The sequence below is a fragment of the Panicum hallii genome, chromosome 2, assembly GCF_002211085.1.
Source record: "Panicum hallii strain FIL2 chromosome 2, PHallii_v3.1, whole genome shotgun sequence".
Classification (NCBI taxonomy): Eukaryota; Viridiplantae; Streptophyta; class Magnoliopsida; order Poales; family Poaceae; genus Panicum; species Panicum hallii.
In genome coordinates this window covers 46,484,814-46,503,221 of record NC_038043.1, presented here as the reverse complement: position 1 = coordinate 46,503,221, position 18,408 = coordinate 46,484,814, and the positions used below count along the sequence as shown (strand labels likewise).

The 18,408-nt window shown below is 53.5% G+C and overlaps 4 protein-coding genes and 1 non-coding gene across 5 annotated transcripts; 2 read left to right on the top strand and 3 right to left on the bottom strand.

The window, feature by feature from the left end:
- Nucleotides 1–3,064: 3,064 nt before the first annotated feature.
- Nucleotides 3,065–4,045, bottom strand: LOC112882589. The gene has a single exon (XM_025947671.1). It carries the CDS (start codon nt 3,971–3,973, stop codon nt 3,269–3,271), a length of 705 nt encoding a protein of 234 aa, XP_025803456.1. The 5' UTR covers nt 3,974–4,045; the 3' UTR covers nt 3,065–3,268.
- Nucleotides 4,046–6,467: 2,422 nt separating this feature from the next.
- Nucleotides 6,468–7,573, bottom strand: LOC112883029. The gene has a single exon (XM_025948249.1). The coding sequence runs from the start codon at nt 7,466–7,468 to the stop codon at nt 6,740–6,742; it is 729 nt and encodes a 242-aa protein (XP_025804034.1). The 5' UTR covers nt 7,469–7,573; the 3' UTR covers nt 6,468–6,739.
- A 988-nt stretch (nt 7,574–8,561) lies between these two features.
- On the top strand, nt 8,562–8,758 carry LOC112883670. The gene has a single exon (XR_003226924.1). It is a non-coding gene; the product is annotated as a U2 spliceosomal RNA (small nuclear RNA).
- An 859-nt stretch (nt 8,759–9,617) lies between these two features.
- Nucleotides 9,618–10,518, top strand: LOC112881144 (diacylglycerol kinase theta-like). The gene is made up of 2 exons (XM_025945839.1): nt 9,618–9,960; nt 10,034–10,518. Exons 1-2 carry the CDS (start codon nt 9,618–9,620, stop codon nt 10,516–10,518), a joined length of 828 nt encoding a protein of 275 aa, XP_025801624.1.
- A 212-nt stretch (nt 10,519–10,730) lies between these two features.
- LOC112879887 lies at nt 10,731–17,447 on the bottom strand. The gene is made up of 9 exons (XM_025944310.1): nt 17,276–17,447; nt 14,373–17,078; nt 14,014–14,255; nt 13,765–13,923; nt 13,499–13,678; nt 13,215–13,409; nt 12,559–12,657; nt 11,511–12,131; nt 10,731–11,389 (listed from the first exon to the last, which is right to left on the bottom strand). Exons 2-9 carry the CDS (start codon nt 17,044–17,046, stop codon nt 11,048–11,050), a joined length of 4,512 nt encoding a protein of 1,503 aa, XP_025800095.1. The 5' UTR covers nt 17,047–17,078; nt 17,276–17,447; the 3' UTR covers nt 10,731–11,047.
- Nucleotides 17,448–18,408: the final 961 nt, after the last annotated feature.

Sequence of the window (18,408 nt, the reverse complement as noted above, 5' to 3'; positions counted from 1 at the left end):
TGCCGGTCCTTTGACACTGCTAACGGAGGCAACGCAGCTGCGCCTTTCTGTGGACCGGAAGCAAAAGCTACGCGGTTGAGTGAGCCCCGGCGGACGGTCAAACCGAACCGACGGTGCCTTGCATTGCACCCAGATGGCGTGCCACCCAGGCACGCCGCCGGCCGGCCCTGCCTGCTCACGCCCGCTCCTTCCCGTGACTGTGACACCCCCTGCGCAAAAGCAAGCAGAGTCCGGCCTTCCGAACTCTGCTCCGACGCAACATCTCACCTCCTCCTCGTTGTCCTGTCATCCTGCGAGTCTGTGATCCCCCGCAATAATGCGGCCAGGCCGGGCGCTCGAACAAACAGTTCTGGACGGGATCCCGTCACTGGCGCGCCACCGGGAGGACAGGCACCGGGTCGCTGTCGTCCGTCGAGCACGGGGAGGGAGCCAACAGGCAACAGCCCAGGCCGCTGGCCGCATGAGCTCCGAGCCCGGAGATGCCGGCGCGCCCCGTGCGCGTGCGCTCGCGAGGCAAGCGGACAAGCAGCGACGTCCGGGCGAGCCGGAGCCCGCGCTGTGGCTGTGCTCGTAAGCAGCGGTGCCCCACCACCGTCGCCACTGTATCGGACGCATGCGTCGCGTCGCAGGCTCGCAGCTCGTCGTGTGTTGTACTGCTCGTGGTAGTACCACGAGTCCACTGCTGGGCATTATTCGTCGCCGATTATATATAGTTAATAAACAAACAATTAAATAAAAGGATCGGCGGCCGGAGATCGGAGTGACAAGGATGGGCCGGGATCCGATGGGGTCGAAGCTCGGTCGTCGGGGGGCGACGGATCCGCGCTGGATTATTCTATGCGCTTCCGCGAGCAAACAAACAAACACGGCAAGGCGAGGCGAGGCGAGGAGCATCTTCGTTCGGCGAGCGGGCACGGCGGCATGGCACGGCAGGGCCTAAACAAATCCCAGATCGGGAGCGGGGCCCGGGCGCCCGTCGCGCGTGCACCGCCCCCTTGCGCCCCATGTCCGCCACCGCCAGCCGACGCGAGCGGGCGCAGAAGCGTGGCGCGGAACGGGACCGGGTGGTCGGAGACGGAGCCTCCCTCCCGGCCATCCCGCTCGCTCGCGCCGTGGGCGGGATCTGCGGCAGGGCGCTGGGATTGCGGCGCGCGCGTGCTCCTTTCGTTTGTTGGGCGGTTCGGGCGACCGACGCTCACGAGTTCACCCTGCGCCGGAGCGGGCCGGGCTGACGGCGAGCGGTCGGGGCGCACGCACCTGGACGGCGTCGGCGTCGGCGCGGCGACCCACACGTCGGCGTCAAGGGGAGGTTGGTGGCCGTCGGGCCACCTACCTGCCGCTGCGTTACGTGCGCGGCGGGATGGCCCCGCGCTGCATCTGCATGGCAGTGGCAGCAGCTGCTGCTCCTGCTCGCACGCACTGTAGCATGCAGGTATGTGGCTCCCGGAGCGCGGAGGCGCGTGACGGGCCGTGCCCACCTCGCCTGCGCGGCTGTCCATGTGTTCGTGCGGGTGCGGCCGTGTGTCGGTGGCGGGCGATCGATCGATCCGCCGGTCCGGCCGGACCGGAGCGCCACCCGCCCATTCATTGTGCCCGCGGCCCGCCGCGCCCGCGCTAGGGTGGCGGACGGCCGGTGGTCGGACGATCGGATCCAAGGGCCAAGCGAAAGCGGGGCGCACGCACACCCAGCATCTGCCTCTGGCCTGCAGTCCGTCATTATCAGGGCCCCGGAACCTTTGCGAGGCCGAGGAAATTTCATGGCGGCTGCAGCTAGGAGGTAGCCGTCCCGACATGGATAGCATCGCGGGACCACCGGACCGGCGTCCTCTTTTCCTATACGGGTACGGTTGGGGGTACTTATTTGTCCGCCTGCCGTCGCTGATCCGTCCTTTCCTTCACAGCTGGGCAGGCGTGGCCCGGAACACTCGCTGTTGGTAGGGTGCTTTTTTTTGTTTTTTTTTTCCCGGCGAGGATCGTCCAAGCTTACCAGTGACTTGCTTGCAGTTGGAGTAGGATCAGTATTAGTCGCCCACCATTTCGAACTTCGATTTTCACTCGTGTGGAAGATAGTGATTCTGGCATTAATGTAGGAGGAATGGTACTGTCCGGTGGTAGTCCCGTTAGGAGGATGGACGGGATTCAAATGATTGCAAGTACGCCCATCATTCGGTCCCCGTCCGGTGACGGTAAACTGTAGTGATCGCCGCGATCGGTAGTACTGCCACTATCAGCGGTACGTAGGACGGTAGGCGCGTACCGCGTCACGGCGTCAGAAGACAAGGAACGCCGTGGTTAGGAGGCCCGGCAGCTTGCTTAACTCGCAACACGCCAGGAGCCCAGGACGACGTTGCAGTGGATCCTCTCCTGCTTGCTATTCGTATCTCCGTCACTTGCCAATAGGAGACAAGGTGCAGTTCGTTGGGCAAGCTGCTAGTCGTTCAACTGTCAGCTGCCGCAATGCTCTCGAGCTCAATCGGGAGAGAGAGAGACAAGGAGAGGCGTCGCGATCACAGTTCGCAGAGATGTGCGTGAACTTGCCCGGGAGCATTCAGCAATCGACCGATGCCGTTGCAAGGGCACTAGAAAACGAGACACTTGGGCACATGATCAGAACAACAAAAGCACATGAACAGTTCACACATCTTTGCTGCTTTACGGCCGAGTCGGTGGCGCCGGGAGAGCTTTCCTCGGCCGTCGCGGAAGATATGCTATGCATGCACGGCTAGCTCTGGTGGTGGAAGGAAGGAATCTTGCACGTACTTCTGGAAACATGCTTCCTCCGCCTGTCTGTCGCGAAAGCCAGCGCTGAAAACGTTGCGAATCCGGCCTGGTGTCTTTTCATGAAAGCCCATTTACACGCACATGCGGCCACACGACACCCAGGGTGTACACGGAAAGCGAGTGCAGGAGTGAACAGTGAAGTGTGCACAAATATAGTTGAGTTGGACCGGCCCAGAGGTTTCCTAGAAAATACTACGAGCTTCGGTGGGTTCGGCGGATTGATCTGTTTCGGCCCAAAAAGTCTCCCCTGCCCGGTCCAAATCAGGCCCATGATCACTTAGAAAAAAAAAATCATTCCCAACTCCATTGATCAATCACCAATTTTACTCGTGAGAGATCCAAACGAACATGTGTACTAATAACAAAGAATCAGAACTGTACTGTACATGCTACTGTAGATCGGTCTCCTCGCAGATGGAAGGGGGGACCACCCGAACTAAATTGACTGGCTAGCCATGATCAAAAACTAGTACTGCTGATCAATGGATCACTCACTAGCTGCTTCCGCGATCGCGCTCAATCTCTGCACCGCCGCAACAGGGCGAGGAGCGGCACCTCTGTGGCCGACTCCCCACCTCGTCTTCCCCACGGTTCGGTCGCCAGACTCCGCCTTGGCCGCTTCGCCGTATGATCCCCCGCGCACGTGGTCGCTCTTCCATCCACCGTCCGCGTGCGCGGTCACGATGACGTCGACGAGCGGCGCGACTCGCCGCCCCGTAGTCTGCCGTCGCTGCAGCTTGCTGCTGGCCGCGCCGGCCTTACTCCTGCCCCGCGACGGCACGCCGGCGGCGACACGGCCCGAACCCGCGGTGGCGACGACGACGGGCGCCGTCCCTAGAGCCGCGGCGGCCCTGGCGGCGAGCTCGGCCATGTCCTGGGCGGACAGCGGCCGTCCGAGCATGGCGACCGGCAGCGCGAAGTAGAGCTGCCCGGGCTGGAGCGCGTCGCGCGCGCCCAGCGCGCGGACGGGCGCGTCGAAGTCCAGCTCGTCGGAGCAGCAGAGGAAGCGCGTGCGCGGCGACGACGGCGCTGTGCCGGCGGCGGTGGCGGCCAGAGCCTCGTGCGCCGTGACGGGCGCCGCGAACTGCGCCAGGGAGCCGTCGAGGCCCACGACCTTGGCCGTGAGCGCGCGCACGGACTCCGCCGCCGCCTCCGACGACACCGCCCCGGAGCGGGAGACGCACGAACCCATTGGTCTTCTTCACCTGCGATCTTTGTTTCTGACTCTGTGTGGCGGAGAGGATGATCCAACATCCGACTATCCAACTCGATATGGTTTGGGGTAGCTTCAGTCGTCGCTGCTTCTTTTATATAGGAGGGAGATGCTTGAGGAGCGGGGCGCAGGTTGGTGAAAGGCACAGCGTGCTCGATGGATGAGGATGACGCAGGCGAATTCGTCACCAGTCCATGTCAAACGAGCGAGGCTGGAGAGGTCAAAGCGTGCAGAAACCATGAACCTTCTCGGGTGATTTTGGGGTACGATCGGCTTTGTCCTCTGCAATCCCTGCCTGTCTGGGACGAAGTGGCAGGTGGTCGTCTGCATCGCTGAGAGGGAAAGGTCGCCTGCACCGTGCAGTGGTGGTCCTGGCATCGCAGGTGACAGCGCGCGAGTGGTCTGTGGTGCCAAAGCGGCTCCGTATCGTCACGGCTCGCGTCAGGGGATGGCGAAACCCGGGGGCGGGGCTCCGTGCTGACGCTCGCTGGGAGCTTTTTGTTCTTTCTTTTTTATTAGAAGCTGTGCTGGGGAAAATTCCGACATCACAATCACATGAACGGCATGAGACGAACAAGCGCGGAGGTCTACCGAGCCTAGCTAACGGCACGACGTTAAGTTCTGGCATGTATCGCTGGGGTCACTGCTGCTTCGCATTTGGGCGGAAATGGACTCCACGATGCTGAAGAACGCACTGCAGAATGAATGGCTCGTTCAGACTTTCCTCTACCGGTGGCCTGACTTTCGAACCGAAGAATTTGATATCTACAAGTTTTAATTTGGTTTCTGTTAGTTTTTGCCAAAGAGAAAAATTGTAACAAAGTGACTCATGAATTAGCTGCCAAGGGTGTGTGTGTGTGTGTGTGTGTGTGTGTGTGTGTGTCCCCTCCTTTGCACCTAGTAGTTTATTTGGTATGAGCTGCCTTCAGACTTCAAGGGCTTTGTAGCCGACGATTCTATGGAAGTTGTTGTTCCTTTGAAAGAAAAAACAAATTCGATTGAACATGTCATGATGCTACTCATGTGCATCATATCTTATCTTATTATTTTCTATTGGAAACCTTTTTTAGCTTTACTTTAATCATATATGAGATGGGCTAGAATAGTCAGAGAAATTCTTATAGAAATAAATAATATATTCGACCATTATATGAAAACTATATACTTAGAAAATTTAAAATAATGTATAATTTGGGACCGAGGTAGTAGGAGAGAAAAGAAGAGAGATACATTTGAATTCAAATCCACTCAATTTGTAAATACCAAACAGGCCCTAGAGCCGGTGGACGGACAAGCGGTGGGTGACCTTAAATTCAATGGTTTGAGATCCGCTGGGGACTCAGGTGTACTTGCAACACCAACCATGGGAATAAGGAAGAACAGTACATCTTAGACGGAGGTTGAAGAAAAGAGGTATGTTGGATTCAAATCGGACGGTTGAGGACCATATATCGCCTGCCAAAACTATCAAATGAAGAGTAGCACCTCTCATTGTGTGCATAACGAGGCATGCATGCAGAACTCGATTGTTATAGATAACACCAGTGTAACACGTTTGTTTCATAAGCAACATATATAACCAAATTTTGGGTGGGCAAATATACATAGTTCATTACACATCCACGTAAAACAATATTACGGTCTTATCTTTACTTTATTAACTTATTACCAATTCTCCCTCTTGAGCATCATATCCTTCCAAAGTGCACCAGCACGACCCAGATAGGTTTTCTGGTTGCAAAACTTTGCCAACAGTCCAACTCCTTCAGCGAGTGACGATACTCCATCTAACCAGAGACCGCCACTGCTCATGAGCTTCTGCAGCAGCTTGTAATGCACTGTGTTGTCAGCAGGGAGATGGATGTCCTCCGAACGGATCATGCATTGTCGCTGCCAGTTCTCCCATGAAGCGATTGGGATAGGCATACTCCATGCAGTGGCCTTCCAACAATCAGGGGCCAAGGTGTATGACAAGGGGCGTTCTTGGCGGCTCAGCCATTCATAGTAGGAATCTGAATCTGTGTGTGAATCTGAATCAGATGCAGACTCAGCCCTGGGAACCTTAGTTGGCTGAGTGATTTCCATCTCGATGTACTTGATAGTGTCCATGGGGCGCGGGGGACGCGGACGAGGACGAGATCGGCATCCACGCTGATGACCTTAGGGCGCCAGGGACAGATCAGTGGGTTCCACTTCCAGACCAGGGCAGTGGACGATTTGGTAGGAGAGGTGCGGCGGCGGGACGGCGCAGAAGGTAACCTCGATGGGCAGGCCGGTGCTCGTCTTGGACGCGGCGGTGCTGGCGTTGGGGCGGCCGGTGATGCAACTCCGGGTGTCCAGCAGGATGAAGCTCGGGACATGGCACTGTAACTATTTGCTAACGATGGATTAATTAGATTTTATAAATTTATCTTACGAATTTATCCCGATTTCTACAATTACTTTTATAATTAGTTTACATTTAGCCCTCCTAATTAGCATTTGAATATTCGATATAAATATGATCTATCTATTCAAGAGACCGAATCTGGGTCCACACACGAATGGAAAGAATCGGAGGTGCCTGTTGCCCTCATGCCCTGCACCCACGCGTTGTGATGCTAGTCTACTCCTATATACATCTACTATGTTCGCTTCTCCGCTGATCTTCGAACACGGGGGAGCCAGACGAGACCGACGACAGACGAGTAAGTTGGATCCCCCGGTCGTGGTCAGAACTCAATAATCCGTCGATTTACCGGCGCATCACTCTTCGTCTTCGGCGATGGCGCTTAACCTCTGCTGCACGCCGGGACGACGGAGACTAGCGCCGCCGCTCCTGTGAGCAGCTCCCCGTCCCGCACTCGCCTTCCCGACCGTGCGGTCACCGTCGTGACCCGTCTTGTTGCGCGTTGCGAATCCGCCGCGCGTGTCGCCGTTCCAAGAATGGTCGTCGGACCGGCCGTCGTCCTTGCTGCTGGCGACGAGAAGCGGAGCCACTCGCGCCGTCGACAGCCGGCGCCGGCGGCCCTTGCCTGCCGGCGCCCCGCCCTGTTTCGTTTGCCGCTGAGGAGACAAGCCTCCGGCGGCGAGACCCGCCTCGACCGCGAGCGCCGTGGCGGCCCGGACGGCGAGCGCAGCCATGTCGTTCCCGGACAGCGGCCGGCGCAGCATGGGCGCGGGCAGCGCGAAGTAGAGCTGCCCCGGCCGGAGCGCCTCGTCCGCGGCCAGCGCGCGGGCGGGCGCGTCGAAGCCGAGCTCGTCAGAGCTGCAGAGGAAGCGCGGCGGCGACGACCCGGAGCGGCGGCCCCCGCCTTCGCCCGGCGCCAGCTCCAGCAGCGCTTCGCGCGCCGTGACCGGCCCCGCGAACTGCGCCATGGAGCCGTCCAGGTTCACCACCTTCGCGGTGGCCACCGCCCGCTGTCGCCGGGCCGACTCCCCCGCTGCTGTAGACGCCGCCGGCGGCGAGCGCGAGAACGAGACGCAGGAGCCCATTTCGATCCGTCCACGCCCGCGGCGCGCGCGCCTTGCTTGCTTGCTTGTCCGCGAACTGATCCGCCTGGTGGCCAAGGTGGATTACTTCTGATCTTGGTTGGATTCTTGGTTTGGGCAAGTGCTGCTCGGCCGCGCGAGTGGTGCGCTGCCTTTTTATAGGGTCGTCGCCGTCGCGTGCTCGTGCGTGCGATGACGCAGGCCAATTCGTCACGCTGCCAGCGTCTACGGCGGCAGGGGAGAGCGTGCGCAGCACTCCATGCACGCAACTCGCAGCTCTGACGGGGACAGGAGGAGCTGGTGGTTAGGCCGCCAGATGGCGGCTCGACACCGATCGTTATGCGGTGACAGCGACGGACCTGTGATCCATCGATTGGGGTCATGTCATGTCTGATGCATCCCGAGCAGGTTCGGTAGGCTTGTCGGTCGTCACGGCTCGCGGCAGCTGATCGCGACGTCCGGGTCAGTCACTCAGCCAACGCACGAGGGAGTACAAGGACGACGAGGACAAGACGGGCCGTTAGGTCCTCCTTGGCATGAGCACAGGGAAAAAAAAGCTGCGGGCACACAGAATTTCACCTAAGGTCTCGTTTAGATGCACTCAAAATGTTATAATTTTTATACTCTCTTTCCATCACATCAATTTTGGGACCCATGTATAGAGCAGTAAATGTATGTAAAAAAAATAACTAATTGCACAGTTTAATTGTACATCACGAGACGAATCTTTTAAGCCTAGTTAGTCCATAATTAGATAAAATTTATCAAATACAAACGAAAACGCTACAGTTCCAAATGTTATAAAATTTTGCAATCTAATCGGGGCCTAACATGAGCGTCTCTCTGCCTCGCCGAGCTGCGTGTCGTCGTCCAGGGGCCGGCCATGGCGGTTCCTTCAGCTGGGCTTAAGGCCCTGGAAATCTTAATGGGCCGGTTGCAAACCCGCATGTTGGCCTTTTCCTTTGGGTGATTGGGTCCCTCAGGTCTCTAGCTGGGGTTAACGTTAGTCGCAGATGATTAGTACCACATGGTAAGGAGAAGAAAACCAAACCTGTGCGGCGCAAATAAAACAAGGGCCCGGGCATGCTAGCAACTCATACCTTTCTCGGCCTTTTGGCTAAGATCAAGTGTAGTATCTGTTCTTATCAGTTTAATATCTGATACGTGGGATATGTGCCCACAACGATATTAAATTTATTTTTTGTGGGGGAGGATCCATAATGGTAGCTTGCTACTAGAATCCTCGTGTGTCGCCTAAGTGTTGCACTATTGCTTAGGCTTGGCGCACCCCAACCAAATCAAAATTCAAAGCTACCAGAGCAAGATATTCTCATCTTATTTTCAGGGAAAAAATAATCGCTTCCACGATCGTATCCGCTTCGGTGCTCGTCGCTCTTCGACGCGTATCTTTAGCCAAAGTTAAACGGTATCCGCTTCCGGCCTTCCGGGTGCTCGACTTCGCCTGGTGGAATGTTTTCTGTGGATTGCGGGGGCCCATTAGGCATTTGTTTGGGTTTGTTGCCGAACATAAAAGGCCCAATCTTCCTATATATTTTCATTTCTTTGCATATACAGTCATACTTCGCGGTCGCCACTCGCCACAACTTCCTTTTCTTTTGTGGAAAAAACATCAAATTCGTGAAGGTCTGAAGAACTCCTGCTGATGCTGCCACTTCAAGTCGAGCGGAGGCTATTGATCTGAGGGCCAACCAATACTGTAACTTGTAGCTGACATGCGCATCCGATATGTCAGGGATTCAGGGTCCTCACGGGTGGCAAGACCCTCCTCAGCTGATAACATGTTTCTAAAAGTGGCAATTTCTGTTCGTACCTAGCTTGGCACGGGTTCTGAGCTCATCAGGAATTAGATGCTGCAGAGGGGGCGAAGGTTTCTCGAGGCGGTCACTTCCGCTCAGGAGGTCAGACTTGTTCGTCACACAAGCATCAAAACCTAGCTTTACCACGGGGTGTAAAAAAGGCTGCAGCCTGCCCAGCCATAGCTGGAGTAGATCAGAGCAGCAGTTTCTGTGCCGTCTGTGGATCTTCCTCATCAATCTTTCCATTTATGTTGCCGCCTTATATAAGTTCTAGCCTCGGCCATGGTGGTAAATAAAGATCAATAGAGTTGCTAGAGGCAGAGAGCTCAAGCAACATGAGCAGCGGCAGCAGCAGGTGCGTGTCCACGAACTCGAGAGGGCTCAGCGGCAGGCTGCCGCCGTCCGAGGATGTCCCTGAGACGAGCGAGCGCGAGGCGGAGGAGGACGACGGCGGCGAGATCGTGCACTTCAGCCACCCTGAGCACCGGCTGGCCCGGTTCGACTTCCCGTACCTGTTCCTGTGCATGGGGTGCAGGGAGTACGGCGCCGGGAAGCGGTTCATGTGCCAGGCCTGCGGCTTCCAGCTCCACGAGTTCTGCGCGCTGGCGCCGCCGTCGCTCCACGACCACCCGTTCCACCCCAAGCACCCGCACCTCCTCTTCTTCGCCAGGCCGGCAGGTGCTCGTCGCGGATCACCTGCTCTTGAAATGGGGATGCAAAAATCTTGACCTGGCTTTGCGTTGCGTTCCAGGTGGGTTTCTCCGGTGCAAGTGCGACGTCTGCGGCAAGTCGGTGAAGGGCTTCTCGTTCCGGTGCGCGTCGTGCGGGTTCGACATGCACCCGTGCTGCGCGGCGATGGCGCGGCGGATGGAGCTCCCGGCGGCGCACGAGCACCCGCTGGAGCTGGTGGCGCAGGACGGCGCGGAGTCGAGCCTCGTGTGCCAGGTGTGCAGGCGGGCGACGGCGAGGCGGTCCGGCGGGTCGGCGGGGCACACCGTGTACCGGTGCCTGCCGTGCGGGTACTGCCTCCACGCCCGGTGCGCCAAGGACATGGTGAACGGGCTGTACGAGCACGGCATCGTGCCGCCGGAGAGGCGGAGCGCGATCGCTGCCGCGGCCAGGGTCACCGTGAACGCGCTGTTCGGGGTCCTCGGCGGCCTCATCGAGGGGATTGGGGAGGGCATCGGCGAGGCCTTCGTCGAAAACATCGGGAGGAGCAGGAGGAGCTTCAGATGAACGGAGTGGTGTTTGTGTGCGTGCGTGTGTTGCATCTTCTTCGTGTCGTTCGTCGTCTCGTACGATGGTATTTGTATACGGCACATAAAACAAACTGCCTATTTCAAACAGAGCGACCGACATCATTCACGGCATGGGAGAACGATGGCAACAAACAGCGCCACAGGATGAGATGAAACGCCAGAAGTCAGAGTTACCACCAGAGACGTATGTACAAAAAAAGAATCTATAGTTATTATTAATTACCATGTTCTAACGAATATGTCACCACCATCCGATAACTTTTAACACAATGCAACCCCAACTTTCACAACCTATATATGGGAAAATAAATACAAATCAACCGGGAACAGTCGAAATCCAAGAAGCACCATCTAGGCAGAACAAGTTCACCACGGCAGAATGGCCGTCCGGCTACTATCAGAACCCACCTCCTCGTCCCCTGTGGACTCGCCCTGCCGTCCCTTTACTATCAGAAACCACCTCCCGTCCCTATGGACTAGGCGTCCCATAGGGAGTGCCGATAAATTTACTGGTGAAGCGACTTCAACTTGGGAATGTAGTTGCCAGCCACGAATAACGCGAGAACCGATAGCACTGCCGCGGTGATCAGGAGGTACTGCCGCATTTTCCTCCTGCCCCTGTTACGCAGGGGCGCTGGCATGGGCTGCACCCTGTTCAGCTGCTTGATGGCAGCTGCCGGTCTAGATAGCCTCTTGGGGGCTGTCGCTTGAGAAGCCTCAACTTCCCTTGGGTTGTCTGAAGCGTTGCTGTCACTATCCGCTGTAGCCAATGCTGCGGCATTGCTGTCACCGATAGCGCTGGAGTCTGCTGGCGTTGTGCCTTTCTTCTTATCTTTCTTTGCTTTCTTCTGCAGATGTTCGGAAGAAAAAAGTGGGGTTTTCAATTAGAAACTTGTTGTGCAGACAGTCCCCATTGTATCATTAAGATTAACTCAAATATCAAAGCAGAAACGTGTACAAATATCATACCTTCTCCCTCTCCTCAGCTTCCTTCCGTGCTTTGAATTCAGCTCTTTCCTTCTCCTTCTCTGCTTTACGCCTCTTCCGCTCCTCGGCCTCCTTAGCCTTAGCCTTCTGCTCCAACCGGAGCCGCTCCTTTTCAGCCGCGGCCCTCTCTTTTCTTAATTCCTCCTCCTTACGGGCCAACTCCTCTGCCTTCCTAGCTAACTCCAATTGTTCCTCTTTTAGACGAGCCTTTTCCTTTTCAGTTTGTTTAATATCTTCTGCCTCTGATGTCGAAACAGCATTGTTCTCATTCTGTGCAGAGCTACCAGATGCTTTTGATTTGGTGCGCTTACTGATCTGGGGGGATGGCAAAACAGGAAAAGAGTCCTCTTTAGCAGGGACTGGAGCTGGAGCAGCCAATACAGGTGGTGGTACTGAAGTTAAAGTGGGCACGTCCGGGCTTGAGGCAGTCAATGGAGATGCATTCATTGGTCTCCTGGTTGGAATGACTGGAGGATCTTCATCAGGGCCAAGTCTTCGTCCATCAAGGGTCCCTAATCTCCTTAGTGTGCTAAACTTGTTTGCTTCAACATACTGCTTGCGGAAGTCCTCATTTTCATTCCACATTTTCATAACTCTCTCGATCTAAAAGAAAGAAAGAAAAAATGTCAGTACATTACAAAATGTCGAGGCAAGATGAGCATGTGATTTTAGGGTGCGTGCAGGGAGGGTCGAACTTTAACAAAATATCAAGGCAACTGGCAACACGAGCATTGGATTTTAGGGATTGTGCACAAGGAGGGTTGAACTTTAACAACAATCAAATGAGAAAATGTCAAAAACCCCACAATTATGGCACTTGTAAGAAGGCAGGACTAAGGATACAACACTTAGCTGTAGTACTGCAATACTCACAAACATTAATGGTATGAGCTCATACTGCTCCTTAATTAGCATAAAGGACAGGTAATATCAAACCAGCTTAATCAGCGGAATATCAAAATCAGGTTAAATGATGATATAGCTGGAATGCGTAAGTGCAGACATATTGAAGACAGGATGTGATATTTACCTGATCATTACAGTAAGACAGAAGTCCATACATATCACCAGAAGTTTTGTAAACCTCTGCTGCCTTCCGGTCATCCCTGTACATGAAAAAGTACTGATTCTGCACACCAAAACAAACGTGAAGGAACGTATTCAGTTTTCAGAAAAAAAAACTAAGAAGTAACCATAAAATACCCTAGATCACATGCTTCCCTTTAAGAAAATTACATGTCTCTGTAAGTTTGTTATACGCTACTTTTGTTTGTGGCAAGGGAACGCGCACCCCCCCCCCCCCCCCCCCGGCCTCCAGGAAGCAGGAGCAGTGTATCACAAAGAAATTGCCTGTCCAGTGCTCAGTATAACTGAATTCTGATAAAATGAGCGCATGCGCACAACAGATAGGAGGAGACGAGGAGCACAACATCACAGATGAGTGATGTCTTGATGAAACTGAAAAGGTAATGCAATTCCTAACACATAGTCAATCTTTCAGTCCCATGGAACCAGGTATCTTCTCAAAATAGTAGTCCTCTATTCAATATACTGTTTTATCCATGACTTCCATACAGTTCAAATTTGTGAATGCAGTAAAACGAGACGCACATAATTCACCATTCCCTTGTCTAATAGGTTGCAGAAACCAAATGCACAAGAACTCCAGCATGTAAAGACTCCTACCTTCTTCCAGGGCTCTGCTTTAAGCTCAGACCACTCACTGTAGGCCTTTTGACGTAATTCATTAGCAGCTCGGTATTCCTCAGTTAATTTCCTGAGTGCTATTTTTTCATCATCAAAGGATTTAAGAATCTTTCTTGTGTTCTCCTCTAGGGATTTCAGGTTCGTGAATAAGACATCTGAATCCTTCTTTAATGCCTAGACAAGATAAAAAATAGGAAAGTATTTAAAAATAAAAATGATGAAATGATATTAAGATGTCAATTATGATGTGCTGCATTCAATACCTTGTGCCGTTCATGAATATGATCTTTTCGGTCGAATGCCTCATTGATTTCAGCCTTTGAGCCCATATTGGAGGACAACTGCTTTCGTTGGGCTTTTAGGTCATTAATCTCTTTAAGTAATTGCTTTTCCACGTTCAAAGAAATGGTCTCATGTTGCATAGTCCTCTCTTTCATAACAATCTACAGCATCAAAAGAAAAGGAGTTAAGATCTAAAGACCATTGTGCAATATTAAAGGGTGGTGAACAACCATTGCAGAATTCTTACCAACTCATCAATTTCTTCAATGGACTTTGCTTGGTGCATTTTCCCTATCACTGACCGTACACTATTTAAATCATTCTTCTTATCCCCATGTGCAGCCCTAGCTTCCCTCTCTTCTCGCCGTGCTGCCTCTAGCTTCTCCCTGTATTGATCACATACAGCCTGCAATATATTTGTTCAGAATATGAAGTGTGATAGGAAGAAAAGGAAAGAAGATAAACATTAGGATGCTGAACATCGGACGCTTGTTACCTTTTGCTCTTGCTTACGACGATTAATTGCATCTCTCTCCTGGGTAAGTTGATCTAAGTGAGCCTGTGCAGCTTGCGTCTTAGCCCAGATATCTTCACCTGCAAATCTTGGGATTTTTATCATGTGGACCTTTTGTGGCCCAATGACCTCTGCATGATCTCCATGCAGCCCACCAGGAGCATGTTGGTCATTCTCCTTGTCTTCTGCTGGAACAGCAATGTCGGTGGATGAAGGCTCTAATGCTGTTATACAAGGACTATGATAGTAAGCATTTTAACTCCCAAAGTGGGCTATAATTAGCTTAAGGAGAATAATGCATTGAAATAAATAAAATATAGCAGCGAAAAATGGCTGCTTACCTTCCAAGCATTTGGTTTCGACCTCTTCAGAAGATTTAATAGACACATTTACATTTTCAGGACAGGTACCATTGCATGTCTCATCTACCTCGTTAATTGGTGAGGGGACTTCATTTCCAATTGTGGCAGAAAGTTCATCAGACGTAGTAGATGTGTTACAAATTTCTGACTGTTTTTCCTGTGATTTGCTACCTCCAACAGTCTCACTCGATTCGTCCTTTTCGGAAATACTTCCAGCTGTATCAAACGCGAGAGAATCATACCCTGTAGTTGAGCCAAGTTGAGCATCATCAACCTCAAGTTCACCTTTCAATTCGACAGGTTCACCATGATCAACAGCAGCATCACTAGGTTCTTCTTGAGATCCATTTTCTGTTTCAGGAGTGATTTCAGCTTCATCGCGCACCATAGTTCCATGTTCTAAAGAAGCACCAGATACAAGTTTCTCAACAGCGGTCTCCGATATTTCTCTGGATCTGCTCTCTTCAGTGTGTACATGGTCACAAGATTCCAGCTCAGTAACCGAGCTAGAATGATTGATGTTATCACTGTCAACCAAATCAATGGACCTTGGCTCATTGTGGAAAGTTGAGGCTTCCTGCAATGGAACAGCATCAACAACCTCCCTCTCATGCTCTTTCGTTGGTTCTACTTCTGCTACATCATTCTCAGTTACATTAGGCTGCCCAGCACTTGGTGCTTCAATCTTCTCATGCTCTACAGTTTCTGTTGAAGATTCACAATTCTGCTGAGATAAGAAAGGAGCTAGATCTGCCTCATCTTTTACCTCGGTTTCCTCAACTTCACGAGCTGCTGTTTCCACTTCCACCACATTGTCAGCTTTCAAATCTGACTCTGCTGCAGTTTCATCAACTGTGGCAACTTCTGCCTGGACATTATGTTCCAGGCTTGATTTAACAGAAGGATCTGATTCTTCTGGTTTCAAAGAATGAAGTGTGCAAATAGAAACCCCATCCTTGACCTCACCCTGCACGGTCTCTTGGCTTGTATTCTCAGTTACTTCCTCCAGCTCACACATATCGGGGACAGCTTCATTTATCGCTTTCCCCACAGGAAGCTCTACTCCCTCATTATAGGAAACAACAGCAGATATACAGTCATCACATGAACTGTCTACACCGTTGCCTAGTTTCTCTTCTAATTGAAGAATACCACATGTGGCTTCACCTTCTACCTGCTTGTCCACGTTTTCTGACTCCCTAGACGCATCAGCACCACCTTCTGCATTGCTATGTCCATCTGCATTGACTTTCTCTTCTATGAGTTCCTCAACACTACCTTCACAGTTTCTGTCAGCTGCTTCTAGCAGTCCTTCCAATACTTCAACCTGAGTTGGTTGAGCTCCCTCCTCTTGCTGATTAGTTTCTTGCCCTCCCGTCTCAATGGCATGGACCTCGGACTCAGAAGAGTCAGAACTTAATGCAACAGAAATATGACCATTGGTCTGCGATGCATCCATGCCATCCTCACAGTCACAGACAGCATTCTCCTCTGCTGATTCTGCAATTTCAGTGGCATTCTGTTCCGGTTTGCTATCGTTAGCATGATTATCAGGCTCAGTTGAAGCTTCAAATGAATCAGACCTCATGTTGGCACAAACATGCCCATTAGCCATCAAAGCACATGCATCATCTGTACCATCCACCGGCTCGACAACATCAGCAGAGCTCTGTTCTTCTTTGCTATCCTCCCCATTAGCCTCCGACTCCATGGAAACGGAACTGGACTTGGCAGGCAGTGGGGCTTCATCATGCACAAGGGACTCCACAGCAGCATCCTCTTGACTCTCAGACTCAATTGCAGCTTCAAACGAATCAGCCCTCATATCGGGACAATGATGCCCATTTTCCACCAAAGCAATTGATCCACCTGTACCCTGCACTACTGGTTCCGCAACATCAGCGGGACTCTGTTCTTCTTTGCTATCCTCTCCATTAACCTCGGATTCCACGACAGCAGAACCGAATTTGGCAGATGTTAGTGCATCATCGTGCCCACAGGACTCCGCAGCAGCATCCTCTCTATCCTGCTCATTGCTAGCTGCCTCGTGCGCCACTGATTCAGCGGCATCAGTAGCAGCACTTTCATCCACTGTTTCCTCCTTGCCTTCAACCTCGGAATCCACAGCAGGTGCCTCAGAGTCAGCACCAGTGACTGCAGGTTCGCTCCCACTGGAAGCCGGAGCAGCTGCCCCACCGTGCTCTTCCACGGCAGCCTTCTGCCGCGGCACTTCAGTAACAAAATCTAAACTCAGCTCACCTCTGCCCTCATCCGCGCCAGCCTCAGACCCGTCGGCAGCACGATCAGCGCCGTCAGCCGACGAAGCAACCGGTGCTGCACCCGGATCGCCCACTTCCCCGCCGGCGGCCCCGTGATCCCCGCCCGCGGCCGCGTCCGGAGCCGCATTGGAGGCGTGCACGTCGTCCTCCTCGGAGGGCGAGTCCTCGTCGGGCGCCCTGCCCAGATCTGAGCCGCGGTCCGAGTGGCCGTCGGAGTCGCCGCCGTTCACGATCACGAACGGCCCGCCGACGTCCTCGCCCTCGCGCTCCGCGGCCGCCTTCTCCTCCGGCGGCGCGGGAACCGCCTTCCCCGGCGGGAATTCCGCCTTGGGCGCCTCGCCGGCGCCGTTGCACGCCGTCCCCTCGGCCGTCATTGCTGCTTCACCCCGCGGATCACGCCCCGATCCTGCGCGCACAGAACCGCAGCACCCCGCTTGTTAGACCGACGTCAGCTTGACTGCCCCCCCGGAGATCGCAGATCAGAGATCACGCTGCTGCGCTAGCCAGCTCAAACAAACAGCTCAAATCCAAACAGCTCCCGAGGAGAAACAGAGAAACAGAGAAACAGAGAGAGGGAGATCGAGGCTCGGGAAAGCAGCTTACAGCTGACGGCGAGGCGGATCCGGGAGGCTGCTCCTCCCCTCGGCCACCTCCGCACCGAGGCGATCTGGCCGCGGCGGACCCCCGATCGGCGAGGAGGTGGGCGCGCGGACGGATCTGTCTCTACCTGCTGCTGTTGTGTGCGCTTTCGGGGAGAGGAGGTTTTTGAGGACGCGATTTATGATTTATCCTTCCAAACCATGCCGGGATCTGGATTTATACGGCCTACCAGACGGCTAGCGGCTACTCCTCCTACTGTCACTGCAAGGCGGCCCAGCCGCCCAGGTCGTTGCGTCCGGATAGCGGCGTCGTCTGGGTCCGGGGCCCCGCGGCGACGTGGTGCGGCCGAACAGTGTGGTTCGGATACATGCGCTAGCACGAGCCGCTCCCACCGACAGGCTCCAGCCGGGCCGGCGTCTCCGCCAGCCGCCAGCGTCAGGGGCGCTCCTGTGACGTCGTCGTGAGATACGCGGAGGCCTGCTGCAGGTATAGACCTTTTTGGAGTTTCGGTGCGTAATCGTGCTGGGGTCTGGTGCTTCTAGAAGCTCGTGGCTTTTTTCTATTTTTCTCTCTCTCCTTTTTATCGTTTCAACCCCTGAAAATGGCGATATACTTAGTTTGTTGACAGAACATATTCGACATTTTTGTGCGGCTATTTTAAGCGTGGAAAGTGGTCATCTTGGAGAAAAATAAATGGCTTATGACTGCTTTTGCACATGCTTCCACTGTAGGCGTCCATTTATCATCATATGGAATATGATTTGTCGAGGTTTTATCTTTTGCCGGAGTTGCGTGCAAGGTATCGGGAGATAGATTAGACTTATTATATCATGGTCATACGATTGTAGTCCAGAAAATATGTATATTTTTATGTAAGAGTGTTAATTAAACCACGTAGCCTAGAGTTGATTGTCTTCTTCAAGTTTGTCCGATTCAAATCTGACAACCACAGTTACAACTGAGGGTATTAACTTGACCGCGCGAGTCAACAACTTATTATAGAATCAACAGGAGCGCCATATCATATACACATATATGCACACATTATTTTTATCGTCGCTCGATTGTATCCAATGGATATGACAGTTGGATAGGTACTATCATCCAAAGGCTCTTGGTTGCTCACCTCGCCGGAC